The 24,575-nt window shown below is 63.7% G+C and overlaps 1 protein-coding gene across 3 annotated transcripts in view; it reads left to right on the plus strand.

The window, feature by feature from the left end:
• The window catches only part of AJAP1 (adherens junctions associated protein 1), a 55,965-nt gene that overhangs the window by 17,355 nt on the left and 14,035 nt on the right, over positions 1 to 24,575 (plus strand). For all 3 annotated transcript variants that reach the window (XM_056128405.1, XM_056128404.1, XM_056128403.1), the window contains exon 2: positions 15,677 to 16,464. In XM_056128405.1, the coding sequence (XP_055984380.1) occupies positions 15,681 to 16,464 (784 nt within the window). In that variant the 5' untranslated portion in view covers positions 15,677 to 15,680. The remainder of the gene's footprint in view (positions 1 to 15,676; positions 16,465 to 24,575) is intronic.

The following is a 24,575-nucleotide window of genomic DNA, read 5'->3' on the forward strand; positions in this document are numbered from 1 at the left end:
TGTGAGTGTGAGTGTGTGAGTGTGTGTGTGTGTGTGTATACAGACACGTGTGATGTCCTGTAGGGAGGATGGACATGTGTGTTCTGGACATTATAGCTGATTGGACACACAGCACTGTGCGAGACATGTATATGTGTCATATGCATCACATACACGTATGCTTGCACATGTAGACACAGGCATGTTTGCATTCACTGTGTGCTGTGTGCACACGATCTGCACATCACACATGTATGTGCACACTTCAGGCCCACCTACAGCATGTACACACGTGTATCCACGTACACATCTGTGCACGCTGTGTGTCTGTGTCTGCACATGTTCTGTGCAGCAACATGGCACACGCGCGTGGACCTGCGTGCATCCATCGTGCCAGCACCCTGCACACACACACTGCACCTGTGTGCGTCTGGGCGTGCCTGTGTGCATCTCTGCACATGTGTGCACACGGGACAGGCGTGTGAGCGCTGATGCTGTGTGTCCTTCATCAAAGGAGGCTCCTTGAGAGAATTGGCTGGCACAGCTGTGGGGCCAGCCCAGCCCGGCTCTGCGGTCACCAGCTGGAGGCCCCGGAGAGCAGATGGTGCCCGTGCCCGCCCCGCGCGGGCCGGCTGGTGAGCGGGGGGCAGACTGAGCTTCCCATTCAAGTTCAAAGGCAGGAGCAGCCGGACCTCGGGGCCGGGCAGTCAGGTGGGGGCAGCTGGACTCACAGCTCCTCACCCGGTTCCCAGAAGCCCAGGGTCGTGCTGGGCCACGTCGGGACAAAGCCCCCTCCACCGCCCCCACATCCGCTGAGCTCAGCCACACCTGCAGAGACGGGGTGGGGCGGGTCCCCTGTGCGGCGGCAGAACAGGAGAGCTCGGGCAGTGGGGGCTCAGGGTGCATGCCCCCCTCCCTGCAGGGTCCTGCCCTCCACAGGCCGAGCCCCAGCCCTGCCTGGCCACTGACCAGCCAACAGTCTGCTCTGGTGAGTTTGCTAGGAATGTGGCCAGGAACAAAGCGACTGTACCATGGGTGGGGCCTGCATAGCCCCCCAGGGCATAGACCCTGGGGCACAGACCCCCAGGGCACAGATCCTCAGGGCACAGACCCCCAGGGCACAGAAACCCTCAGGGCACAGACCCCAAAGCACAGACCTCAGGGCACAGAAACCCTCAGGGCACAGACCCCAGGGAACAACTCCACAGGTCACAGACCCTCAGGGCAAGGTACCCCCAGGACACAGATCCCCAGGGCACAACCCCCCCAGGGCACAGACCCCCACAGGGCATAGATACCCACAGGGCACAGATTCCAAGGGTATGAACCCCCAGGACACAGAAACCCTTAGGGTACAGACCCTCAGGGCGCAGACCCCAACGGCATGGACCCCCGGACAGAGACCCCTCAGGGCACTGGTCCCCAGGGCACAGTTCTTCCCCAAGACACTCGTGGATTCTGGCTGAGTGAGTGGCCACGGTGGCTTCTGCAGGGCCGTGGGTGGCACCTCGTGACCATTGAGCTAAATTATGGGTCTCCGATGTTAGAGCTCGGGCGGTCTGGAAATATTGCAAAGATAAACTTCGAGCAAGTTTTGTGGGAAATGGAGTGTTTTCCAGCTCCCGATATTGGCTTAAAATCCTGGGGGGGAAGAGTTAAATAAATCAAAGAGACAGGTGCAGTTTTTAGATTAAACAGCCAAACTCATACAAAATCCCTTTGTCTAGACTGGACAAACATCGAGTGTTATTCCAGACAGTTTGATGAAACGCCCCAGTGTGAGCACGGCTGCTAAATGCCCACAGTGTTCGCACAGGCCGGGCCAGAACCGCCACCCGCTGGGACGGCCAGGCGTGTCGCCGGCCACACTGGCCGCGTCCCCGTCTGCCAGAAACCGGACTCGGACAGAGGCCAGCACCCCCTCAGGGAGCCCCTTGCGGCTGCGACGCCGGGCACTCCCTCCGCCTGGGCGCCGGGGGGCTGGGCCGGGGGAGGCCACGCCGGGTGTCAGGAGAGACCCCAGTTCCCACGGGACCCTCTGTCTCCTCCTGACCAGGGATGCCCAGCTGTCATGCGCAGAAGCCAGGAGCCCAGCTGGACTCTCCCTGACCTGCACTGGGGTCTGGTCAACTCTGTGGTCCTGGGCAATCCCCGGGGACTGCCCACCCTCAGGACAGCAGGGGGCCAGTGCCCATGGGGAAAGCTGCCCTGGGGCTTGGGGTCCCGGTGCTGCTCTGACCCACCCTCAGCACCCCCGCCCCTCCCCCATTTATAGGCAGGGAAACTGAGGCACGGAGTGTGCAGGGCAGGTCCGGCTCGAGACCGTTAAGGGGAGACGGTGCCAAGGGCAGGTGCTCTCGGTGACAGCCTCCCTCACGCCGTCTCCACACTTGGCCTTCATCTGTGCACCCCCGTCTCCCCAGCTCACCTGTTCCCTAGTGGGGGTCTGCCGAGACTCGGGCTTTCAGGAGGACTGTGGCCCCAGCAGAGTCGGCCTGGAGTTGGGTCCTAAATGCCCCCACATCCCACAACACCCCGGTCTTCATGGGTGTCTGGGCTGGGGGGGGGGAGGAGGAGGAGGAGGAAGATGATAGTGAAGGCAGTGATGGAGACGTTGGTGATGAGGGTGACGGGAGCGAGGATGACCGTGAAGTAGGAAAGAGAGTGTGGTGAGGGCAAGATGGTGGGGCAGGGTGAGGAGGGCCAGGAGGGTGAGGCTGACTGACAGGGTGGTGCTGCTTGTGGTGGCGGGGATGGTGATGGTGATGGTGGTGACAGGGTGGTGGGGATGGGGATGGGAATGGGGATAATGGAGATGGTGGTGGTAACGGTGGTGATGGTGATAGTGGTGATGACGACGGTGGTGATGGTGGTGATGGTGATGGTGATGGTGATACAGGTGATGGTGGTGGTGACAGTGGTGTTGGTGATAGTAGTGATGTTGATGCTATTGGAGGTGATGGTGATGGTGGTGATGATGGTGATGGGTTGATGGTGATTGTGGTGATGTGATGGTAGTGATGTGATGGTGGTGATGGTGATGGTGGTGATGGTGATACATGTGATACAGGTGATGGTGGTGGTGACAGTGATGATGGTGATGGTAGTGATGCTGATGCTATTGGAGGTGATGGTGGTGATGATGGTGGTGATGGTGTGGTGGTGATGGTGATGGTGCTGGTGGTGATGATGGTGTGGTGTGGTGGTGGTGGTGACGGTGGTGATGCTGATGGGGATGGTGATAGTGATGATGGTGGTGCTGAGGATAGTGATCGTATGGTGGTGGTGGTGATGGGGACGGGGATGATGGTGAGGATGATGGTGGTGACGTTCGGGAGGAGGAAGAGGTTGGTGCTGATGGTAAAGGGGATGGCAGTTCTGGTGTCAGGCACGGGAATCATCACGCCCTGCTGGCCCAGCCCCTGCCTGCGCACTCAGAGCGGGAATCCAGGCAGCTCCACTGTCAGGAGCCCCGACTGGGTAAAGGTCAGAGCAGGGCGGGAGGCGTCCCTGGGTGTGACCTTGGGGGCGTCCCTGCCCTCCCTATTCCTTCCTGCCCTTCGGGGGAGGGGAAGGAGCTGGTGTGGGTGCCGGGAGCACCCAGAGATGTTGGCCCAGGAAGAGAATGTGAGTTTCCTGCCAGTCCTCAGGGCTCTCGGGCAAGGGGGGGGGCAGGACGTGTGACCAGTACAGCGTGGGCTTCCTGCCCAGCCTTCGCTCCTGCTTGCCGGGACCCCAAGTACCCTTGGAAGGAGGGAGAGAGTGCCGGCCGGGGATGTCCCCAGCCTGTGTGGGGACCCTGGGCGTGAGAGCTTGGGCGGGGGGCACTGGGGGGTGCAGCTCCTTCCTCCCGGAGAACTCAGGCTTGCCCAGGTTTGGCAGGTTCAAGACGTCACATCCAGGGGCAGGCGCCGGGGGTCCCGTTAGGAGCCTAATCCACCATCTGGTTACTGAGCTGCAGGAACGGCCTCAGAGTGGGGTGGGTGGGTGGGTGGGGGGGAGGCTGGAGCTCCCCAAGGAGACCTTCCCAGGCTCTCGACACCCGCTGGCTGCCGTCCAGGGCCCCCAGAGAGGCCCCCACTCGCCCCTGCAACTGGGTGGGCTGAGCTGGGGGGTGGGGCTCGCGGCCAGGGCCCAAAGGTCAGAGAAGTGCCTGACCCCCCTCAGTCCCGGACAATCGGCGCTTTCTCCCCTCGGACAGGCCAGGCTGTGCTGGGGCTTCCGACGTCGCGGCTGAAAGGGCAGAGTAGCCAGTTGGGTTAGCCGCGGCCCCTCCTGAAGGTCCTCTCCTGCGGGCCTCCTCCTGCGGGCCCCCCTCCTGCAGGCCCCCCTCCTCCAGGGGGGCCTCCCAGCTGCCGTACGGAGCTTGTCTGGGCCCCAACCCCACGTGAGTGCTCGTGTCCCAGCCCAGGAGCCGCGGTCGGTCGGCTGTAAATCAGCGAGCACAAGGACGTAACCTTGGTTCTCCCAGTGCCGCCGATCCGTTATCTGATCCCGGCGTGCTGGAGCGGCTGGCTCGCAGCGGCGCCCGCCCGGGAAGGATCCGCTCCGCTTTGCATCTTAAACGCGGCCGCGCGGCCTCCCCGTGATGGAACAAGTGTCAGGCGGGGAGGAAATAAACACGCTCCGTGTCACCGGCTTCCACCGAGACACTTACTCAGGGCCCGCGACTGCGGCTGCGAGGTGATTCGCGAACGGTCTTCAGCTGCTCACGGCTGTTGGAGCTGGCGCGGCTCCCGCGGTGCAGACGCCGGTGTGTCGGTTGGTGGGCGCCAGCGAGCTTCTTCCGGGGCTCAGGGCTGCCCCCCCCGCCCCCGGGAGTGGGACAGGCTTGGTGGGGCCCGTGCTTGGGCCCCTTTGGGCAGGGCAGGTGCAGCTCAGGGCCAGCCCTCCGGTCAGCCACAGCTCCTGGCCAGTTGCAGCTTCATCCTCACGCCTCCACCGGGCTGAGATGGGGCGTCGAGGCACGGTACCTGGGGTGCATCCCAGGTCTGGACAGATGCTTCCTCTGTGGGGGGCTGCCTGCTGCCTGCTGTGCCGCCCACCCCCCAAGTGCCTGCAGGCCTTTACCTCAGGCTCCATCCCCCAGAGCACAGGCTGGGCCCTGGCAGGCTGGCTCGGCGGCACACACCGGGCCCACCTTGCGGGGCTGCCGGGAAGGCGGGTGCTGCGTCTCCCTGATGGACCCCCCTCACCTGCTCCCACTCCTGAAGACTGGGGTCCCTGGGTCTCACATCACCCGGCCCTGCGTGGGGGCATCTGTCCCAGTACCCGGGGCTCCTTCTGTGCACCCCCAGTTTTCGTCCTGCCCCCTCCCTGCCGGGTCATGCACAGCTGTCACCCATGCTGTCCCCATGGGGGGGGTCCCTCCTAGGTTCCTTCCGGAACCTGCTGGGCAGGGAGCTGAGGCTCGTGGGGCAGTGCTCCTCACCACTGCCTGGAGCAAGGCAGAGGCGTGTGGGGGCAGGGCAGGAGCGTGTGGAGCAGGGGCCAGCTCTCTCCCCAAGCCCTCGGCTCCCAGGCCTGATTCTGTCCCTGGTCGCCCTCCTCCTCCCCTTCCCACACCCCAAGGTCCCCGTGTCGAGGCCCATGTCCCCGGAGGCAGCTGGGCCCGAGTCCTTCCCGCCCAGCGCCCCCTCTGCAGCGAGTGGACCTTGCGCTCCAGCTCCCCGGGGTGGCCGTGGCACCGAGCAGCGACGCTCCACCCCCGGCCAGGCTGCTGCCTCCTTCCTGTCCTCCACCCCCCTGTCCCCGCGTCCTCCCTGGCGACCCTCAGCCCTGCCCCCTGCTCTCAGCAGCTCAGCCTCCCTGCAAACCTCGCTTCTCCAGGGACCAGGGCCACGGGCGCTGCGCTCTCACCCCTGCCTGGGCTGACCAGGCGGCCCCTGGCCACAGGCCACTGCCCTGCGGAGGTTCCCATAAGTCTCGGAGGAAGTAGTCGCGTCCCCTCCCCAATCTGTGCCCTGAGAATCCTCCCGCCATATGCACTCAGACCCTCAGACTCCAGCCGGGGGGATGCAGCTGTGAGACCATGGGACGGGGCATGAACCTTGCAGACCTGCTGCGGGCGCTCGCCAACAGGCAGTGTGGGGTGAGGGTGGGAGTCTGTGCAGGGGTGAGCATGGAGTCTGAGGGGTTAGAGTGAAGGAATCTGTGTGGGGTGGGGACGGGGTTTGTACAGGGGTGAGGGAGTTTGTGGGTGTGAGGGGTGGGAAGCTTTTCAGGGGTGAAGGTGGGGAGTCTGCAGAGGTGTAGGTGGGGAGTCTGAGGGTAGGGAGTTTGCAGGGGTGAGGGTGGGGAGTCAGCATGGGAGAGGGTGGGGAGTCTGCAGGGGTGAGGGTGGGGAGTCTTCTGGGTGAGGGTGGGGAGCTGTGTGTGACTGGGTGGGGAGTCTTCAGGGTTGAGAGTGGGGAGTCTGTAGGGGTGAGGGGTGAGGAGTCTGCAGAGGTGAGATGGGGAGTCTGCAAGGGTGAGGGGTGGGGAGTCCACAGGGGTGAGGTGGAGAGTCTGCAGGAGAGAGGGTGGGGAGCCTGCAGGGGTGAGGGGTGGGGAATCTGCAGGAGTGAGATGGGGAGTCAGCAGGGGTGAGGGGTGGAGGGAGTCTGCAGGGGTGAGGTGGGGAGTCTGCAGGGGAGAGGGTGGGGAGTCTGCAGGGGTGAGGGTGAGGAGTGTGCAGGGGAGAGGGTGGGGAGTGTGCAGGGGAGAGGGTGGGGTGTCTGAAGGGGAGAGGGTGGGGAGTCTGCAGGGGAGAGGGTGGGGTGTCTGAAGGGGAGAGGTGGGGAGTCTGCAGGGGTGAGGGTGGGGAGTGTGCAGGGGAGAGGGTGGGGAGTCTGCAGGGGAGAGGGTGGGGAGTCTGCAGGGGAGAGGGTGGGGAGTGTGTAGGGGTGAGAGGTGGGGAGCCTACAGGGGAGAGGGTGGGGAGTCTGCAGGGGTGAGAGGTGGGGAGTGTGCAGGGAAGAGGGTGGGGAGTCTGCAGGGGAGATGGTGGGGTGTCTGAAGGGGAGAGGTGGGGAGTCTGCAGGGGTGAGGGTGGGGAGTGTGCAGGGGAGAGGGTGGGGAGTCTGCAGGGGAGAGGTGGGGAGTCTGCAGGGGTGAGGGTGGGGAGTGTGCAGGGGAGAGAGTGGGGAGTCTGCAGGGGAGAGGGTGGGTGTCTGAAGGGGAGAGGGTGGGGTGTCTGAAGGGGAGAGGGTGGGGAGTCTGCAGGGGAGAGGGTGGGGAGTCTGCAGGGGAGAGGGTGGGGAGTGTGTAGGGGTGAGAGGTGGGGAGCCTACAGGGGAGAGGGTGGGGAGTCTGCAGGGGTGAGAGGTGGGGAGTGTGCAGGGAAGAGGGTGGGGAGTCTGCAGGGGAGATGGTGGGGTGTCTGCAGGGGAGAGGGTGGGGAGTCTGCAGGGGAGAGGGTGGGGTATCTGAAGGGGAGAGGTGGGGAGTCTGCAGGGGTGAGGGTGGGGAGTGTGCAGGGGAGAGGGTGGGGAGTCTGCAGGGGAGAGGGTGGGGTGTCTGAAGGGGAGAGGTGGGGAGTCTGCAGGGGTGAGGTTGGGAAGTGTGCAGGGGAGAGGGTGGGGAGTCTGCAGGGGAGAGGGTGGGGTGTCTGAAGGGGAGAGGGTGGAGAGTCTGCAGGGGAGAGGGTGGGGTGTCTGAAGGGGAGAGGTGGGGAGTCTGCAGGGGTGAGGGTGGGGAGTGTGCAGGGGTGAGGGTGGGGAGTCTGTAGGGGAGAGGGTGGGGTGTCTGAAGGGGAGAGGTGGGGAGTCTGCAGGGGTGAGGGTGGGGAGTGTGCAGGGGAGAGAGTGGGGAGTCTGCAGGGGAGAGGGTGGGTGTCTGAAGGGGAGAGGGTGGGGTGTCTGAAGGGGAGAGGGTGGGGAGTCTGCAGGGGAGAGGGTGGGGAGTCTGCAGGGGAGAGGGTGGGGTGTCTGAAGGGGAGAGGGTGGGGTGTCTGCAGGGGAGAGGGTGGGGAGTCTGCAGGGGAGAGGGTGGGGTATCTGAAGGGGAGAGGTGGGGAGTCTGCAGGGGTGAGGGTGGGGAGTGTGCAGGGGAGAGGGTGGGGAGTCTGCAGGGGAGAGGGTGGGGTGTCTGAAGGGGCGAGGGTGGAGAGTCTGCAGGGGAGAGGGTGGGGTGTCTGAAGGGTAGAGGTGGGGAGTGTGCAGGGGAGAGGGTGGGGAGTGTGCAGAGGAGAGGGTGGGGAGTCTGCAGGGGAGAGGTGGGGAGTCTACAGGGGTGAGGGTGGGGAGTGTGCAGGGGAGAGGGTGGGGAGTGTGCAGGGGAGAGGGTGGGGAGCCTGAGGGGTGAGGGGTGTGGAGTCTGCAGGGGTGAGGTGGGTGGGGAGTCTGTGTGGTGTTGGTTCCCTACAGGACAGCAGACCTTCCTGCCATGTTCTCTCCTGGGGTGGAGGTGGGGCTTTTTCTCTGGGCGAGATTTGGGCACTTGACCCCGGCCCGCCTCACATCCTGTTTCCCGACCTCAGGAGCCCCGTGAACCCACAGGCCCTCCCCTTGCCGTGTCTAGACTCAGGTCCTGCGTCCTGCCACCTGCTCCCTCACCCGCCATAGGCACTAAGGTTGGTGAGACGCTCTCAGCCATGTGGAGGGACAGGGGCTTGGGCCTGGGCTCAGATGCTCAGGCCAGACCCCGCCCCACCCCATCCTCTGGGCCCGGAACCTGCCACTGCAGACAGGGGCTTTGGGGGCAGCTGTGCCCCGACGTGGGTGTGGGGCCCACCCTTGAGCTGCTCTGCGCCCCTGCTGGACCCCGCCCTCCCGCCAGCCCTGTGCCCCGGGTGCTGCCTCCTCACCCAGGCCCACACAGGCCCAGGGACCCCCAGCTGTGCCCGGGGACGGGGTGCTGGTGCCCCAGCTGCAGACACATCACAGGCGCGGCTCCCGGGACCGGGCCGCATCGTGGGCTGTGACTGAACTCCCAGAGAGCTTGGAGCCCCCAGATGTGCTCGAGGGGCGGCCTGCAGCCCTTCCCGCCTGCCGGGGGCTCGTCCAGGTGCCTGACCCTCGTGTCCTGTTGGTCAGGCTCCCCAGGGGCAGTCAGCTCGGTCAGGGCTGTGAGCGGGCTGGCGTCCCGGTTGCCTGGCAACAGTTGGGGAGAGTTGGGGGGGCATGAGAATCTGTAGGGGGTGGGCAGTGCCATGGGCCTGGGAGGCCTGAGACCTATCCACACTGACAGGCCTGTCACACACACACGCCGATCCACATGGGAGGGTTGGGGGCAACCGGCCAGGAATGAGTCCAGGGACTGCGGGCAACCCAACCCACAAGCCACCCAGCCTCCGTTACCCCGAGCGGGTCCCAGCCCTCCTGGGCACAGGGTCAGATTGGCCAAGCTCCAGGGGAGGACAGCGTCCACCTGGGCTCGGCCTCCTGTGATACCGGAAGCAATCCAGGCTGGGGGCGGCCCCAACAGAGGGTCACCCAGGAGTCCATTGGGGTTAGGGGGACAGTAGCCAGACCCGGTCCCTTCACACAGCTCCAACCCAAGTGTCCAGGGAGGGGGGACTAGGTGGGGTTGGGGCAAGACCCCCTGCCGGCACTATGGGTATGCGGGCACCGAGAGTATCTGGGCTCTGTGGGTATGTGGGCACAGTGGGCGTGAGGCCTGGCGTGGGGCACCCTCTCCCTCTGGGCCTGCGGCAGGCGCATGGGTAGTGCGGGCAGGCCCCGGGCGCAGGGGCAGCTCCTCTGGCTCCCAGGGAGTCTTGGGCATGGCGGTTCCTGGTGGGGGCAGGGTGGGGGGAGTCGTTGTGCCCGGCCGGAAGGGCCAGGACAGGCCCGGCATGGGCCCAGGAGCCCCCTGGGGCCCCGCGCGTCCCCCGCTGGCCTGCACTGGGCTGGGGTCCCCTGGGGGTGCGCCAGGCTCCTGGGCTGGCAGTGCAGTGCGGCAGGCAGAGGCGAGGCCGGGAGGGTTCTCAGCAGGATTGGGGAGACGCTGGGGACCAGCTCGTGCCTTGTGGGCCGGTACCCACCTGCCGGCCCCGGAGGCGTAGGGCATCCCTGCGCTCAGCCCGGTGTCTCTGGGGGGCGCAGCTCCCGAGCAGGTGGGCGTCAGCACCGAGGTCAGCGTGCTGTGCCCCCGCCGAGCTGCCTCACTGGCGGGTCTCACGTTGGCATCGGGCTCACAGGAGGGTTTGGGCTGAGCCCTTGGGTGGGATGCAGTGACCCCCGTGCTCAGCTGATGGGATAGGTAGAAACGTCTGGCCTTTCCAGAAGTTTCTCTCCAGCAGAGTTCCCCTGCAGCCCCTTTTCTACTCAGATTTTGCAGAACCCCACCAGAGGGACATTCTCAAGGTGCCTGCCTGAGATTGTTCTGGAATATTCCAGAGCTTTCTGGAATGTTCTGGATGCCTGCCACCCCAGGCAGCGACAGGAGCATTGCCCCAGGGAGGTAGGGGGTTTCCTAACAGAGGCAGGATGGTGTTCTCCAGGGAAAGGGGGTGCCCACCCACTCCCTGGGCCAGGGCTGTGGGACCAGCTGGGAGATCCTGTGTCCAGTGCTTTGGGTGGGCCGGGGGCTCTGCTCCTGAAATCTAGGGTGGACTTTGCTGTGCCTTCTGGCTGGGGCTGGGGGATACGGGCAGGGGAGGGGGCGAGACGCAGGTCTGGGAGATGTCCGGTCCACCCCCCAGTGCCCATGCCCACCTGGGACAGCTGGACAGTTTCCAGAGTCCAGGGACAGAGAGAACCTCGGGACAGCTCGGGGCTTGGGAGCCGCTGTCGGACCCTCCAGAGGCATCTGGACTCGGGGGTCACATGTGGGTGGGGGGTGACGGGGATGCGGGAGGCTTGCACTGGTGTGGCCATGACATGGGCATGTGGACCCTGCTCTGGGGAGACTGAGGCTTCTCCTGCTGTTAGCACTGGGGCCACCGGCAGGCTGGGCCATAGGGGTGCGGCGGGTCGGGTCGTGGGGTTGTGGCGGGTCGGGCTGTTGGCTGAGTCTGTACCCCTGTCGCAGAGACGTCCCCTGAGGGCCCAGCAGGCAGCCGTTGGCTCAGCTCCTTCCAATGGGACAGTTCGAAGTTGGCCAGTGGTAGAAGGTGCCACAGCGTGGGGTGGGAGCCCAGTCTGCTCGTGCCTCGGAGGCGGCCGGCTGTCCCCCGGCCTTCCCGGGGGATCCGTGGGGCCTCAGTCACCAGGGTGGGGCCCGGCCTGCAGAGCGGCTCAGCAGAGAGAATCTCGGGGTGCTGCCGGTGTTGAGGCTGGGGTGACCCTGAGCACCCCAGAGCTGTGCTCCCGAGCACACCTGGAACCCCAAGACAGCAGCAGTCCGTGGGGTCCCCATGCGGGCGGCTTCTCCCCCACCTGCCCGCCCAGCCCACGCAGCCCCGGGCGGGGGAGGCGCCGTTCCCGCTGGAGCCGGGACTCGGCAGCAGCTGGGCGGCGTGGAGGGGAGGTTCCCATGGCAACCAGCCGCGTTGGGATTGGAGGCAGAGGCAGCGCTCCTTCCTGGGAAGTTCTGGGGCTGCACGTGGCCGCGTGTGTTTCCTGGGGGCTGCCCCCTCGGGCTCTGCTGCTCCTCCTCAGCCCGCTGGGCCAGGCGGGGCGGAGCACTGTGCAGGGAGCCCCAGCTGGGAGCGCCGCCTCGTCTGTCCAGTGTGAGGTGCCCAGTGCTGACCGCAACTGTGCCTTGTGCCGGTGACATGGGGCTGGCCGGGCCCCAGCTCGGCTGCGGAGCAGAGACAGCTGGGCCGGCACAACGGCATGGTGAGCGTCAGATTCTGCAGTGACGCGTTTCCCTCAGGACGGCTAGGCTGCAGCGTCCCCCGCCCACCCGCACGCCCGGTGCAGGGGAGAAGGGCCAGTCGGAGAGGGGACAGGCGGGTTACACCTGGGCTCAGTCACCCCCGGCCCCCACCACACCGGACCCTGAGCTCTCTCTGTCCATATGGACGCTCGGCACCGCTGACATGCCTGACACCACACCTACACATCACCTCACAGACAGGCAACAGACATGCCTGTCACACACAGACACACCTATCACACACATGCCTGTCACACAGACACGCCTATCACACACAGACACACCTGTCACACACAGACACGCCTGTCACACAAAGACACGCCTATCACACAAAGACACGCCTATCACACATAGACACGCCTGTCACACACAGACACGCCTGTCACACACAGATATGCCTGTCACACACAGACATGCCTGTCACACACAGACACGCCTATCTACACAGACGCCTATCACACAGACATGCCTATCCACACTGACACGCCTGTCACACAGACATGCCTGTCACACACAGACACGCCTATCACACACAGACACGCCTATCCATACAGACATGCCTGTCACACACAGACATGCCTATCCACACTGACACACCTTCACACACACGCCTATCCACACTGACACGCCTATCACACACAGACATGCCTGTCACACACAGACATGCCTGTCACACACAGACACGCCTATCCACACTGACACGCCTGTCACACAGACACGTCTATCCACACTGACACGCCTATCACACACACACACCTATCCACACTGACATGCCTATCACACACAGACACACCTGTCACACACAGACACGCCTGTCACACACAGACACGCCTGTCACACACAGATATGCCTGTCACACACAGACATGACTGTCACACACAGACACGCCTATCTACACAGACGCCTATCACACAGACATGCCTATCCACACTGACACGCCTGTCACACAGACATGCCTGTCACACACAGACACGCCTATCACACACAGACACGCCTATCCATACAGACATGCCTGTCACACACAGACATGCCTATCCACACTGACACACCTTCACACACACACGCCTATCCACACTGACACGCCTATCACACACAGACGTGCCTGTCACACACAGACATGCCTGTCACACACAGACACGCCTGTCACATACAGATGCCTGTCACACACAGACACGCCTATCCACACTGACACGCCTGTCACACAGACACGTCTATCCACACTGACACGCCTATCACACACACACGTCTATCCACACTGACACGCCTATCACACACAGACATGCCTGTCACACAGACACGCCTGTCACACACAGACACGCCTGTCACATACAGACACGCCTGTCACACACAGACACGCCTATCCACACTGACACGCCTGTCACACAGACACGCCTATCCACACTGACACGCCTATCACACACAGACATGCCTGTCACACACATACACGCCTGTCACACACAGATACGCCTGTCACATACAGACACGCCTGTCACACAGACACGCCTATTCACACAGACACGCCTGTCACACAGACACGCCTATCCACACTGACACGCCTATCCACACTGACACGCCTATCACACACAGACATGCCTGTCACACACAGACACGCCTATCCGCACTGACACGCCTATCACACAGACACGCCTGTCACACACAGACACGCCTATCTACACTGACACGCCTGTCACACAGACACGCCTGTCACACACAGACACACCTATCACACACAGACACACCTGTCACACACAGACACGCCTGTCACACAAAGACACGCCTATCACACATAGACACGCCTGTCACACACAGACACGCCTGTCACACACAGATATGCCTGTCACACACAGACATGCCTGTCACACACAGACACGCCTATCTACACAGACGCCTATCACACAGACATGCCTATCCACACTGACACGCCTGTCACACAGACATGCCTGTCACACACAGACACGCCTATCACACACAGACACGCCTATCCATACAGACATGCCTGTCACACACAGACATGCCTATCCACACTGACACACCTTCACACACACACGCCTATCCACACTGACACGCCTATCACACACAGACATGCCTGTCACACACAGACACGCCTATCCACACTGACACGCCTGTCACACAGACACGTCTATCCACACTGACACGCCTATCACACACACACACCTATCCACACTGACATGCCTATCACACACAGACACACCTGTCACACACAGACACGCCTGTCACACACAGACACGCCTGTCACACACAGATATGCCTGTCACACACAGACATGACTGTCACACACAGACACGCCTATCTACACAGACGCCTATCACACAGACATGCCTATCCACACTGACACGCCTGTCACACAGACATGCCTGTCACACACAGACACGCCTATCACACACAGACACGTCTATCCATACAGACATGCCTGTCACACACAGACATGCCTATCCACACTGACACACCTTCACACAGACACGTCTATCCACACTGACACGCCTATCACACACACACGTCTATCCACACTGACACGCCTATCACACACAGACATGCCTGTCACACAGACACGCCTGTCACACACAGACACGCCTGTCACATACAGACACGCCTGTCACACACAGACACGCCTATCCACACTGACACGCCTGTCACACAGACACGCCTATCCACACTGACACGCCTATCACACACAGACATGCCTGTCACACACATACACGCCTGTCACACACAGATACGCCTGTCACATACAGACACGCCTGTCACACAGACACGCCTATTCACACAGACACGCCTGTCACACAGACACGCCTATCCACACTGACACGCCTATCCACACTGACACGCCTATCACACACAGACATGCCTGTCACACACAGACACGCCTATCCGCACTGACACGCCTATCACACAGACACGCCTGTCACACACAGACACGCCTATCTACACTGACACGCCTGTCACACAGACACGCCTGTCACACACAGACACACCTATCACACAGACACGCCTGTCACACACAGACACGCCTATCTACACTGACACGCCTGTCACACACAGACACACCTATCACACACAGACATGCCTGTCATACACACATGCCTATCACACACGGACATGCCTGTCTCTCACACATGCCTGTTTCACACACCCATGCACATACCCTTTCACACACATACACAGGCACGCCTGTCTCACACACAGACACGCCTGTTACACACACACACTTGCACTTAGCCATTTCGCGCCTGCTCACACCTGGGCGTGCTCCATCTCCCACTCCCCAACACACTCACACACTCACACTCTCTCACACAGACTCATACACACCCACACTGACTCACACATATACACACACTCAGACATACTCTCACACGCTCACACTCACACGCGGATACATACACTCACACTACACTCACACTATACACTCGCACTCACACACTAACTCCCCCACATACACACTCACACTAACACACCAACTCCACACTTCCACACCCTGACTCACTCACACATTCACTCACACATTCTCATGCGCTCACATGCACACACTCACATGCTCACACATCCACACCCCTCAGTCCCAGTGATGTGCCCTCTTGGCCTGAAGTGCCCCCTCCCCTGGAGCACTGCCTGGAGGGGCCTCACCCACCCCGGCCCCGCACCCCAGGCAGGGCTGCGCCATCCTGTGCCCACACAGCTGGGGTCAGCGGGAGCCGCAGCCTGGGGCCGGAGGGCAGCGGCTCCCTGACAGGACAGCTCTAGGTCAGCACTGCCCATCTGGCCACATCCGTGGCTCTCCCGGGGGCAGACAGGACCCAGGTGGGGACAGTCTCCTCCACGGCTGGCCTCTGCAGGGTGGGGTGGTCGCAGTGGCCTGAGACCGGCCCCTCCCCCAGGCCCTTCTCAGCGTCCCCCCATGGCCTGTGCCCTGACCGCTCTCTCTCTCTCCCCGCAGTGGCATGTCCTTCCGCTGGCCGGGCAGCTCCCTGGGAGGCCACGCGTGGATCCTCATCGCCATGTTCCAGCTCGCCGTGGACCTGCCGTCCTGTGAGGCCCTGGGCCCCGGGCCTGAGTTCCGGCTCCTGCTGCGGCCGCCCAGCCGGCCGCCCCGTCTGTGGGGGCTGCGCAGTGGACAGCCCACGCGGGTGCCCGTGCCGGTGTGGGGCCCACGGCCGCTGCCCCGCGCACATGGGCCTCTGCCGAACCCGCGGGGGGCCCGGCGGGCGCACAGACCCCGGGAGCAGGCGGGCGCCCTGGTGCCCAAGGCGGGGCTCGCCAAACCCCCCACGGCCACCAGATCCAGCCCATCCCTGGGCGCGGCGTCCACCACCTCGGCAGCCCCTGTGGGCAGCGGGGCCACCTCGGGCCAGCAACCGCTGAGCAGGGGCCGGCGGCACCTCCAGGTGGCCGCGCTCGGCGCCTTTGACCTCCGGCCCGGCCGGCCCACCCCGGAGCCCGAGTTCATCGCCTGGGGCCCCACGGGGGAGGAGGAGGGCCCCGAGCTCCACACGGTCCCCGGCGCCTTCGGCCCCACCACCGCCTACGTGTCCCCCACCCGGAGGACCACCATGGCCACCACCATCACCACGGCCACCGCCGCCACGTCCACGACGCTACAGAGCCCGGGCGCCACGGAGCCCCTGGGCCCGGGGCGGCGGTTCCCCTTCGGGGCCAGCACCACGGAGCCGTCCACCAGGCCCAGCAGAGACGCCAAGCCCCCCCGCGTCCTGGGGGAGAGCTCAGGTAGGTGCCTGGCTGGACGCGAAGGTGAGCCCTCGTCTGTCCCCCTGTCCTGCGGTGGGGTGGGAGGGAGGGGGGCCGAGGCGGGCTCCCGGCTTGTCCCCGCTGCTCACACAGCCGTGCCCTGAGGTTCAGCCCCAGGGTCACCAGATTCAGGGGTCGGGGGTTGCACGGTCCCTGGACAGCAGCTGCCCGGCAGCAGCGGGGGTGGGACGGGGCGTCTGCCAGGTCCGGATTCCTCCCAGGGTCTTTGTTTTCCTCTCGGCGGAGTCCTCAGCCTCCTGGTGGTCCATAGCCTCATTCCAGCAGCGCCTCCAGCCCGTGTTCCCCAAGAGCCGGGACCCCCGTCCTCTCTGGCTCCTCTGCTGTGCTCAGGGCCCCAAGGGACAGCCCCTGAGGGTTCTGACTGCGAAGTGGGTCTGATTCTAGGGCACCAGCCCACAGAGTGAGGGGGCCCGAAGCCCCCCGTGCCCTTAACTTTGGGTGCGGGTGCTGTTCTGGGGCCCCTCGGGGTCTCCCCTTGTAGAGGCGCCCCCTGGCAGCAACCGGGTTTCCTGGGCAGGTGCTCACGACTGGGCAGCGTGACTGCTCTGTGCCCTCCTTGTCCTGCGCCAGGGCGGGCATCTGAGTCTGGCCACGTGCTGGGCAGCGAGGGTAGCTCCATCCTTGCCCGCGGCTGGGCCCTTGGGGAGCAGTGCAGGGCTCCTTCACATGAGCATTTTTTCTCTACTGCCTGGACACCAAAACCTCCCTGAGCACGGCCTGGCCGCGGGCAGTGCCCCACACACTGCAGCAAAGGTTCCGTGCTGGGGACAGCCGGTCCAGTTAGAAAATTTATTCTGGGTGCAATGGACGCGGGAATCCACCTCACTGGATGCCAGTCTGCAAAAGGGCGCACGCACGGTTTCTCCTAATAGAATCTGGCGCCTGGCGAACTTGTTTAGCAAAACACGTTTCCAAGGGGAAATGGTGTGTGTTCACTTCTATGCAGAGAAACGTGTGTGGGGAGCTGGACGCTGCCCGGCCTGCTGGGCTTCCGAAGTGGATGTCAGGGCTGTTGGAAGCTTTTCCCCAGGGGGGTGCTAGGGACGGGGGGTGCTCCCTGCGTGCTTGGGGCAGAGGAGGGGCAGACGTGCCCGGCTAACAGCACATGAGCATCCCCAACTGTCGTCTAGGGGCCCTTCCCCACGTCACCTTCTAGTGTGGGGCTCTGCGTGTCTCACCCGGTCCCTGTGTGTGGTTCAGAGGCTGCCCCTCCCCCTGCCCTGCCGTCTGGCGTGGCTGGCTGGTCCCGTGAGTCTTGGGGGCAGGGATCCAGATGGGACCCTCCCACAGCACAGCCGAGACTCGGGGAGAGCAGCCTCCCGGGCCCCGGCCTGGCACAGAGCATTTGCCTGGTGTAGCTTGTGGCTAATATGCCAGCGATGGCGGTGGTGATGGTGATGATGGTGATGGATATTATAGTGATGGTAGTGATGGTGATGGTCGTGGTGATGGTGATGATGACGGTGACCATGACAACGGTGATGATGATGGTGGCAATGATGGTGATGGAGGTTATTGTGATGTTGGTGATGGTGGTGATGGTGATGGAGGTTTTAGTGATGGTGATGATGATGGTGACCATGACAACGGTGATGATGGTGGCAGTGATGTGATGGAGGTTATAGTGATGTTGGTGATGGTGACGTTGGGGACAGTGGTGAAGACTGTCACAGTGAGGATGGTGCTGGAGACCGCGTCGAAGGGATGAGAGCTGGCCGCCCTCCCTGTGATCATTTGCTCCCACATCCTTGTCTGGGGTCCTCGTGAGGCTTCTGGTGAGGCTCTACCCCTTTGTCCTCAACCTGTGCCCCAGACCGGGGCTGCCAGAGACGGAGAGTCGGAGAGTCACCTGGCTCGGTGTCTTGGGTGCTGGGTGCGAAGGGTGGCGGCAGAGAGGTCAGTGAGTTCATCTGAGGCCAGAGCACCTGCCACCTCCTGGCAGCCCTGCTGAGCCCAGTGCGAGGCCTGGGGCTGCCTGCCCGCCCGCCCCCACCCTGCCCAGCCCCTGCTCTCAAGGGGCACCCCCAGGAACGGCCACTGAGCCCTTCTCGGGACCTGGTCAACCCTGAATCCGGACCCCCTGCTGCTCCGGACACAGTGCTCGGCCCTCCATCCTCCCTCCTGCAGGAGCAGTTCACGTTGGAATTGGCTGGCACGTCTCCGAGGATGAGGTTGGCTTCCTGACCCTCCAACCTTGTCACCAGGGACACCCATGTCCTGCGAGTATCCCCGCAAGCCCCTTGACTGCCGTCTCCAGAGCTGCGTGTGGCACCTCAGTTCTCTCACCCTTCCCTGGTGCCGCCGGGTGGAGGCAGACACAGGGCAGACTGGACCCCTGCTGTCGAGACCCCAGAACCCCTTTGATTGGCCACGGCGTGTGCCCGAGGGGAGTGCATGTCTCTAGTTTAAGGGGGTCTGAAGCCGGTGACGTGCAGACTGCCATGGTTTGGGGCTACTCAGCCAGGCAGGCAGGGTTGGCAGGGGCAAGGCTGGGGGGTTCCCGCCTCTGTCATTCCCGCCTGTGCCCCACTTCCGCCCAGTGAGTGGGGGAACCGCAGGCCGGACGCGCCTGTCCGGTGCTCCTGGAACTGTGCTCTCAGCAGAGAAGCCTCCAGCGGCTCTGACTCATTAAAGGCCGCCCCCACACGCTCAGCCTCAGCCCCCCGGGGCTCATTCTGCTGCCACCAGCAAGTCCCGCCCGGAAGCTTCTCTGATGCCTGCACTGCCACGGGAAGCCGGGCACGGGCACTGCGGCACGGCCGGGCCCCAGCCCCGAGGCCCAGAGCTCTGATCCCCCAGCGCCGAGAGGACGGGGCCAAGGGCTGGGGGCTGGGCGGGCGCTGGCAGCTGGACTAGAGTCATGTGGCTGGTGAGCCCCTTGCAACGGCTGCCTCGTCCCAGGACTGGACACTCCCAGGGGAGGTGGGACAGCATGGTCAGCACACGGGCCTGCCCAGGGGGTCTCCCGCAGGGGAGTGTCACGGTGCCAGATGGAAATGGTTGGGAGGAGGAGGGAAGGGCCCGTCTGGGTTCCCAGGAAGCAAGGCCGAGTCTCGAGGTGGACGGGCAGTGTCAGCAAATAGGGCCTGGGGTGGGGGTGTGGTGGTCAGGAGTGCAGGGCTCCTGGAAGCCTGGAGGACTGCACGGTAGAGGGGGCCTGGGCGGGAGACCCCCTTCCAGGATTCCCAGCCAGGGCCTGGTCACAGCACTGAAGTGTCCAGCAAGTGCTGCTTTGGGGTCTCGGGGAGCTTCGGGTTTGAGGAGGGACAGGAGCGACACCCCCCCCCCGAGTTGTCAGCTCTGCCCCTTGCAGGGAGCCCTTGGGACCCCCATGGCTGACCCTGACTGGGTCACTAGCCACTAGCCTATGGCCCGGTCCAGCCCCCTCAGCTGTGGGTGACGGTCAGTGGTTCCTGTGATGTGACGTGGTCAGCGAGGGCCCTGCTGACCGCTGCATCCTGCAGGCCGCCCCTTGCCTGAGGACAGGGGACCAGATCCGAGAGGGAGGACACAGGCCCTGTGCCCCTGTCCTGGCCGGGAACCCCCAAGTCTATGCTCCCTGGTGGTCTCTGCCGTGTTCCTGAGGCAAGTCTAGTGTCATGGCATGGGGGGGGGGCACGGCTGGTCCTGGAAGCCGCAGGGCACCAGCGTCTTGGGGGGCAGGTCCTGCCCTGAGGGCCTTCTCCCAGCAGCTGACCAGCCCTTCCCACCTACCGAGATGGGGAGACCATTGCTCCCCAGGATGTCGGGGACATGTGGGCACAGCACTGAGGGTCCTCACGGGAGAACCTTCATCCATGGAGCAGAAGTTTCTGGAAATTTCCCTCAACCTTCGGTGCTCCGTCTCAGGTCCTTTCTGAGGAGCAGGGCAGCTGCAGAGGGCAGTGGGGACTGACCTTTGGCTTCTGTTCTCGGATGGAGAGAGGAGCCTGGGCGGGTCGCTGCCCCCGAGGGGTGATGTGGGGAGTGGACATTGACTCACACGCCCGAGGCTGTCCCCCCCAGCTCTGCCCTTGCGGGTGACCTTGGGTGTGTCTCCCAAGGTGACCTCCCTGCGTCTCCTGCCGCCCGAGCCCAGGGGTCAGCACGGCCTTCCTGCTCTGAGCCCCGGCTCGAGGACAGACTCTGGCCGGTCAGTGGGACGCCTGTCACTTTAGTCCCTTCTTGTGGAGCCCCTCCTCACATAGCCACCCCCCATCTGCCCCATCCCTGACCCCGGGTCTGTCCCTGCACCAAAGGGACCCAGAACAGACAATCTGAGGGACAGCGGCCCCCTCCCACCACCCCCATTTTCACATCTGTGCACCCCTCTAGATCCGCCCATAACTCGCCTGTACTCCCCCTGGCTGCCTGCCAGCATGGAGCGCCCGTCTCCTGCAGGCGTGCACAGAGACCCCCTGAGCGGGAGCATAGCAGGACGTCTGGGGCGCGAGAACACGGCATTCTTTCCCGAGTGACGGAGGCACTGACATTTGCTCAGGCTCCGACAAGAGGCTGCCATCTGGGCCCTGCGTCCTCTCCTGCCCCCGGGCCAGGGAAGGGGGCCGAGCCCCATGTGTGTCTTACTCTGCTGGGGGCACGCCCTGCACAGGACGAGGAGAGCCCAGGGGAGGGGGCGGGCTGGGGTCCATCACCCGGCCACCCTCAGGGCCAGCCTGGTCCCCCACCTGCCGAGTCCCCACGGACCGGGACTGCACCTGCCTCCTGCTGGAGGCTTCAGGGGCTGGCGAGAGTGTAGACACCGCAGTAGACAAGTAGACAAGCCTAGGTCTTGCATGGCACTGACCAGGGTTCGATCCCCGGCATCCCATAGGGTCCCCTGAGCACTGCCAGGAGTGATTCTTGAGTGCAGAGACACACAGCCAGGAGTAAGCCCTGAGCACTGCCGGGTGTGGCTCAAAGACCAAAAAAAAAAAAAACCCAAAAAGGGAAGGAAGGAAGGAAGGAAGGAAGGAAGGAGGAAGGAAGGAGGAAGGAAGGAAGGAAGGAGGGAGGGAGGAAGGGAGGGAGGGAGGGAGAGAGGGAGGGAGGGAGAGAGGGAGGAAGGAAGGAAGGAGGGAGGGAGGGAGGGAGGGAGAGAGGGAGGGAGGGAGGGAGGGAGGAAGGAAAAAGGAAGGAGGGAGAGAGGGAAGGAGGGAGAGGGAGGGAGGGAGGGAGGGAGGGAGGGAGGAAGGAAGAAGGAAGGAAGAAAGGAGGAAGGGAGGAAGGAAGGAAGGAAGGAAGGAAGGAGGGAGGGAAGGAGGGAGGGAAGGGAGGAAGGAAGGAAGGAAGGAAGGAAGGAAGAGACAGGGAGAGAAAGACAGAGAGAGAGATGGAGGGGCAGGTGTGTCCACCAGCCAGGCTCAGGGTGTCCCGAGGGACGTGTCCTTTGTACCCAGGTGTGTGCTGGGCCCCTCAGAACAAACACTCCAGTTCCTGGCGATGCTGGTCCTCTGCTGCCCGTGCTCCTGCCCCTTGGCTTTGGGGAGACCCACCCCAGCCAACCTCCTCCCCGGACTCAACCCCCCACCCTCAGCTCACTGGCACGAACAGCTAAACAGCCGGCCGACATGTATTTTCACCTTGGGAATCTTCGTGGGACTTCCCTGCCCCTCTGGCCCCCTACAGCTCAGCAGGGAGCTGAGTGCCGCTCCCAGGACTGCGTCTGCCAAGTGTGGGGCTGGAGGCGCCCCGTGTCCCCGGCAGCCGTGGACAGCACCCCCAGAGGAGCCACCGCCGTACATTAGCAGAGGCCCGTGCCCTGCTGCCCAGTGTCCAATGAGGACGGAGCTGGGCACATGTGTGGGGGGGCCAGTGCGCCCTGACCCCGGGCCACGGGCAGGCTGAGCTGGACGCGGCCCCGCCCAGAGCCAGGAGAAGTCCTGGCCACTTGCGTGGCTTCCCAGGGCCCAGAGAAACTTCCGGCGTTGAGATCTGCCCACACGCAGCGTCTGTGTCAGAACCAGAAATAGATCCCGAAGGTTCTTGCTCTGATTTCTGTGCGCATCACTCTGGGGCGAGACGCGCTGAGAATGTGGACCGGAGGCGGGGCCCGCGGACGCGCCAATCAGCGCCCGGGATGCGCGCGCACGCCCCTCCTATTGGCTGGACACGCCGCCCCCTCCACCCCCCATCTGGGCCCTTCAAACCCGACAGCATCAGACCTGGGGTCGGTGTCGGGAGACGGAGGGAGCTGGCTGACCGCTGCCGCGGGGAGGGTGCCGCCTTTGGCCTCAGTGGCCACCCAGCTCCGCCAGGAGTGACCCCTGCATCCCTGCGCATAGCTGGGGTGGCCCTAACGCTCTCCCCGGGAGGCCAAGACCCCTGAAGTCGGAGGAACAGGAAGGTGCGCGTCACCGGGAGCAGGGGAGGAGGGATGCTTAGGTGTGGCCCGTCCCAAGTCCTCACAGCCTCTTTCCCCGTTGAGCTCCAGGTTCTGCTCCGTCTGGGGCGAGGCAGAAGCTCTGGGACACAGACCTCCAGCACCGAGAGGCCAGGTGACTTGCCCAAGGTCACACAGCACAGGGCATGGGGCCGGTCCCGCAGCAAGTTCCCGAGTGGTCACTCTGAGTCTGAGCTCCCGGGCTGCCCATCCCGTCCTCCCCCGGCTTGACCGGCCCAGCAGTTCTTAAGTCATTTTTATGGACTGTGAATGTCACTGGCCGGCCGAGGAGTCCGTGTGGGGGCAGAGCTGTTCTGCTTGGGCGATGGCCTCTGTCTGAGCTGTCCCTCTGCCGACCCAGCCCCTCTTCCCGCCCTGCCGCCCAGAAGCCTGGCTCTCATCCACCCCCGCTTCTCTGCCACTTCTCCAGGAGACTTGTGGGGGGGGGGTCTGGGGACCCTCAGAGGACCGAGTCTGGGTGCAGGGGGGGGGACGGGACTGCTGTGTCCCCAAAACTCCCAGGGATAGTGCCGCAGAGACAGATCCTCTTGTTCCGTTTCTTCCCCGCATCTGCGGTCCCTGAGGCTGCACAGTGATGGTAGTGGGGCCTCTTGGGGTGATGATACCCCTGGAGCAGTCACTGGGGCGTCTAGGTTGGGTGCATAAGACCCCTCTGTCTCATGCAGGAACCCCTGGCCGCTGTGCGGGGGGCAACCCGGGTCCCCTGTGCCAGTAACCAGCCCACAGAGGTGGCCAGGGGAGGTCAGACAAGGGGGCTGGACTCTGCCAGACTTGGAGGATGGCCAGGCTGTGCCCGTCACCCAGACCTGGACTTGGCACAGTGGGAGACGTGTGGCACCAGGGTAAGCTGCTGTGCCACCTGGGAACTGGGTCCCAGAGCTCGGCTGACGCTGGCACTTCCTCACCCCACGTGTCCGCGCCCCTCCCTGAGGCATCTTGGCTGGGCTCTGTCTGGTTCCTTGGGCCCAGATGCGATCCAGGCTGGGCTGCTCTTCCCGGAAGCGGCAGAGCCGGTGGGGTGCTGGTGGGTGCCCACTGTGGAGGTTTCTCCTTCTGTACTGGGGTCCCTGCAGGGCGATGTGCCGCAGCCCCCCTGGAATCCTGTGTTTTGGGCAAAAGCACTCAGATCCGTTTCCTTCTGGGGTACGTGGTCCCTGCAGTGTCCTGGGTCTTAGGTGGGACGGATCCACCAGGTGAAGGCAGCTCACAGGCCCCTTATCCAGAGAGGGAACACAGGGTCTCTGCACACGTGTCCAGACAGCCTGGCAGCTGCATAAGGGGCTATGGGCAGGGGTGTGGATAAGTGGGTTCTAGAGCCCTTGCCAGGTTCTAGAGCTGCCCGGTGGGTTCTAGGGACGTCACTGGGTTCCAGAGGCCTTCCTGGGTTTTGGAGGCCCTGCTGCTGGGCTCTAGAGCTGCCTGCCTGCTTCTAGAGTTGCTTGCTGGGTTCTAGAGACCTCACGGCATTCTGGAGCTTTCCTTTGTGTTCTAGAGCTGCCCTCTGGGTCCTAGAGCCGCCTGCTGGGCTCTAGAGACTTTACCAGGTTCTAGAGGTGCCCACCAGATTTCTGGCGCTGCCAGCCGGGTCCTGGAGCTGCCTGCTGAGTTCTAGAGTCACCTGCTAGATTCTAGAGCCCTCACAGGTTCTGGAGCTCCCTACAGATTCTAGAGCTGCCCGCTGGGTCCT

Source organism: Sorex fumeus, unplaced genomic scaffold (assembly GCF_029834395.1).
Source record: "Sorex fumeus unplaced genomic scaffold, SorFum_2.1 ptg000064l, whole genome shotgun sequence".
Taxonomy (NCBI): domain Eukaryota; kingdom Metazoa; phylum Chordata; class Mammalia; order Eulipotyphla; family Soricidae; genus Sorex; species Sorex fumeus.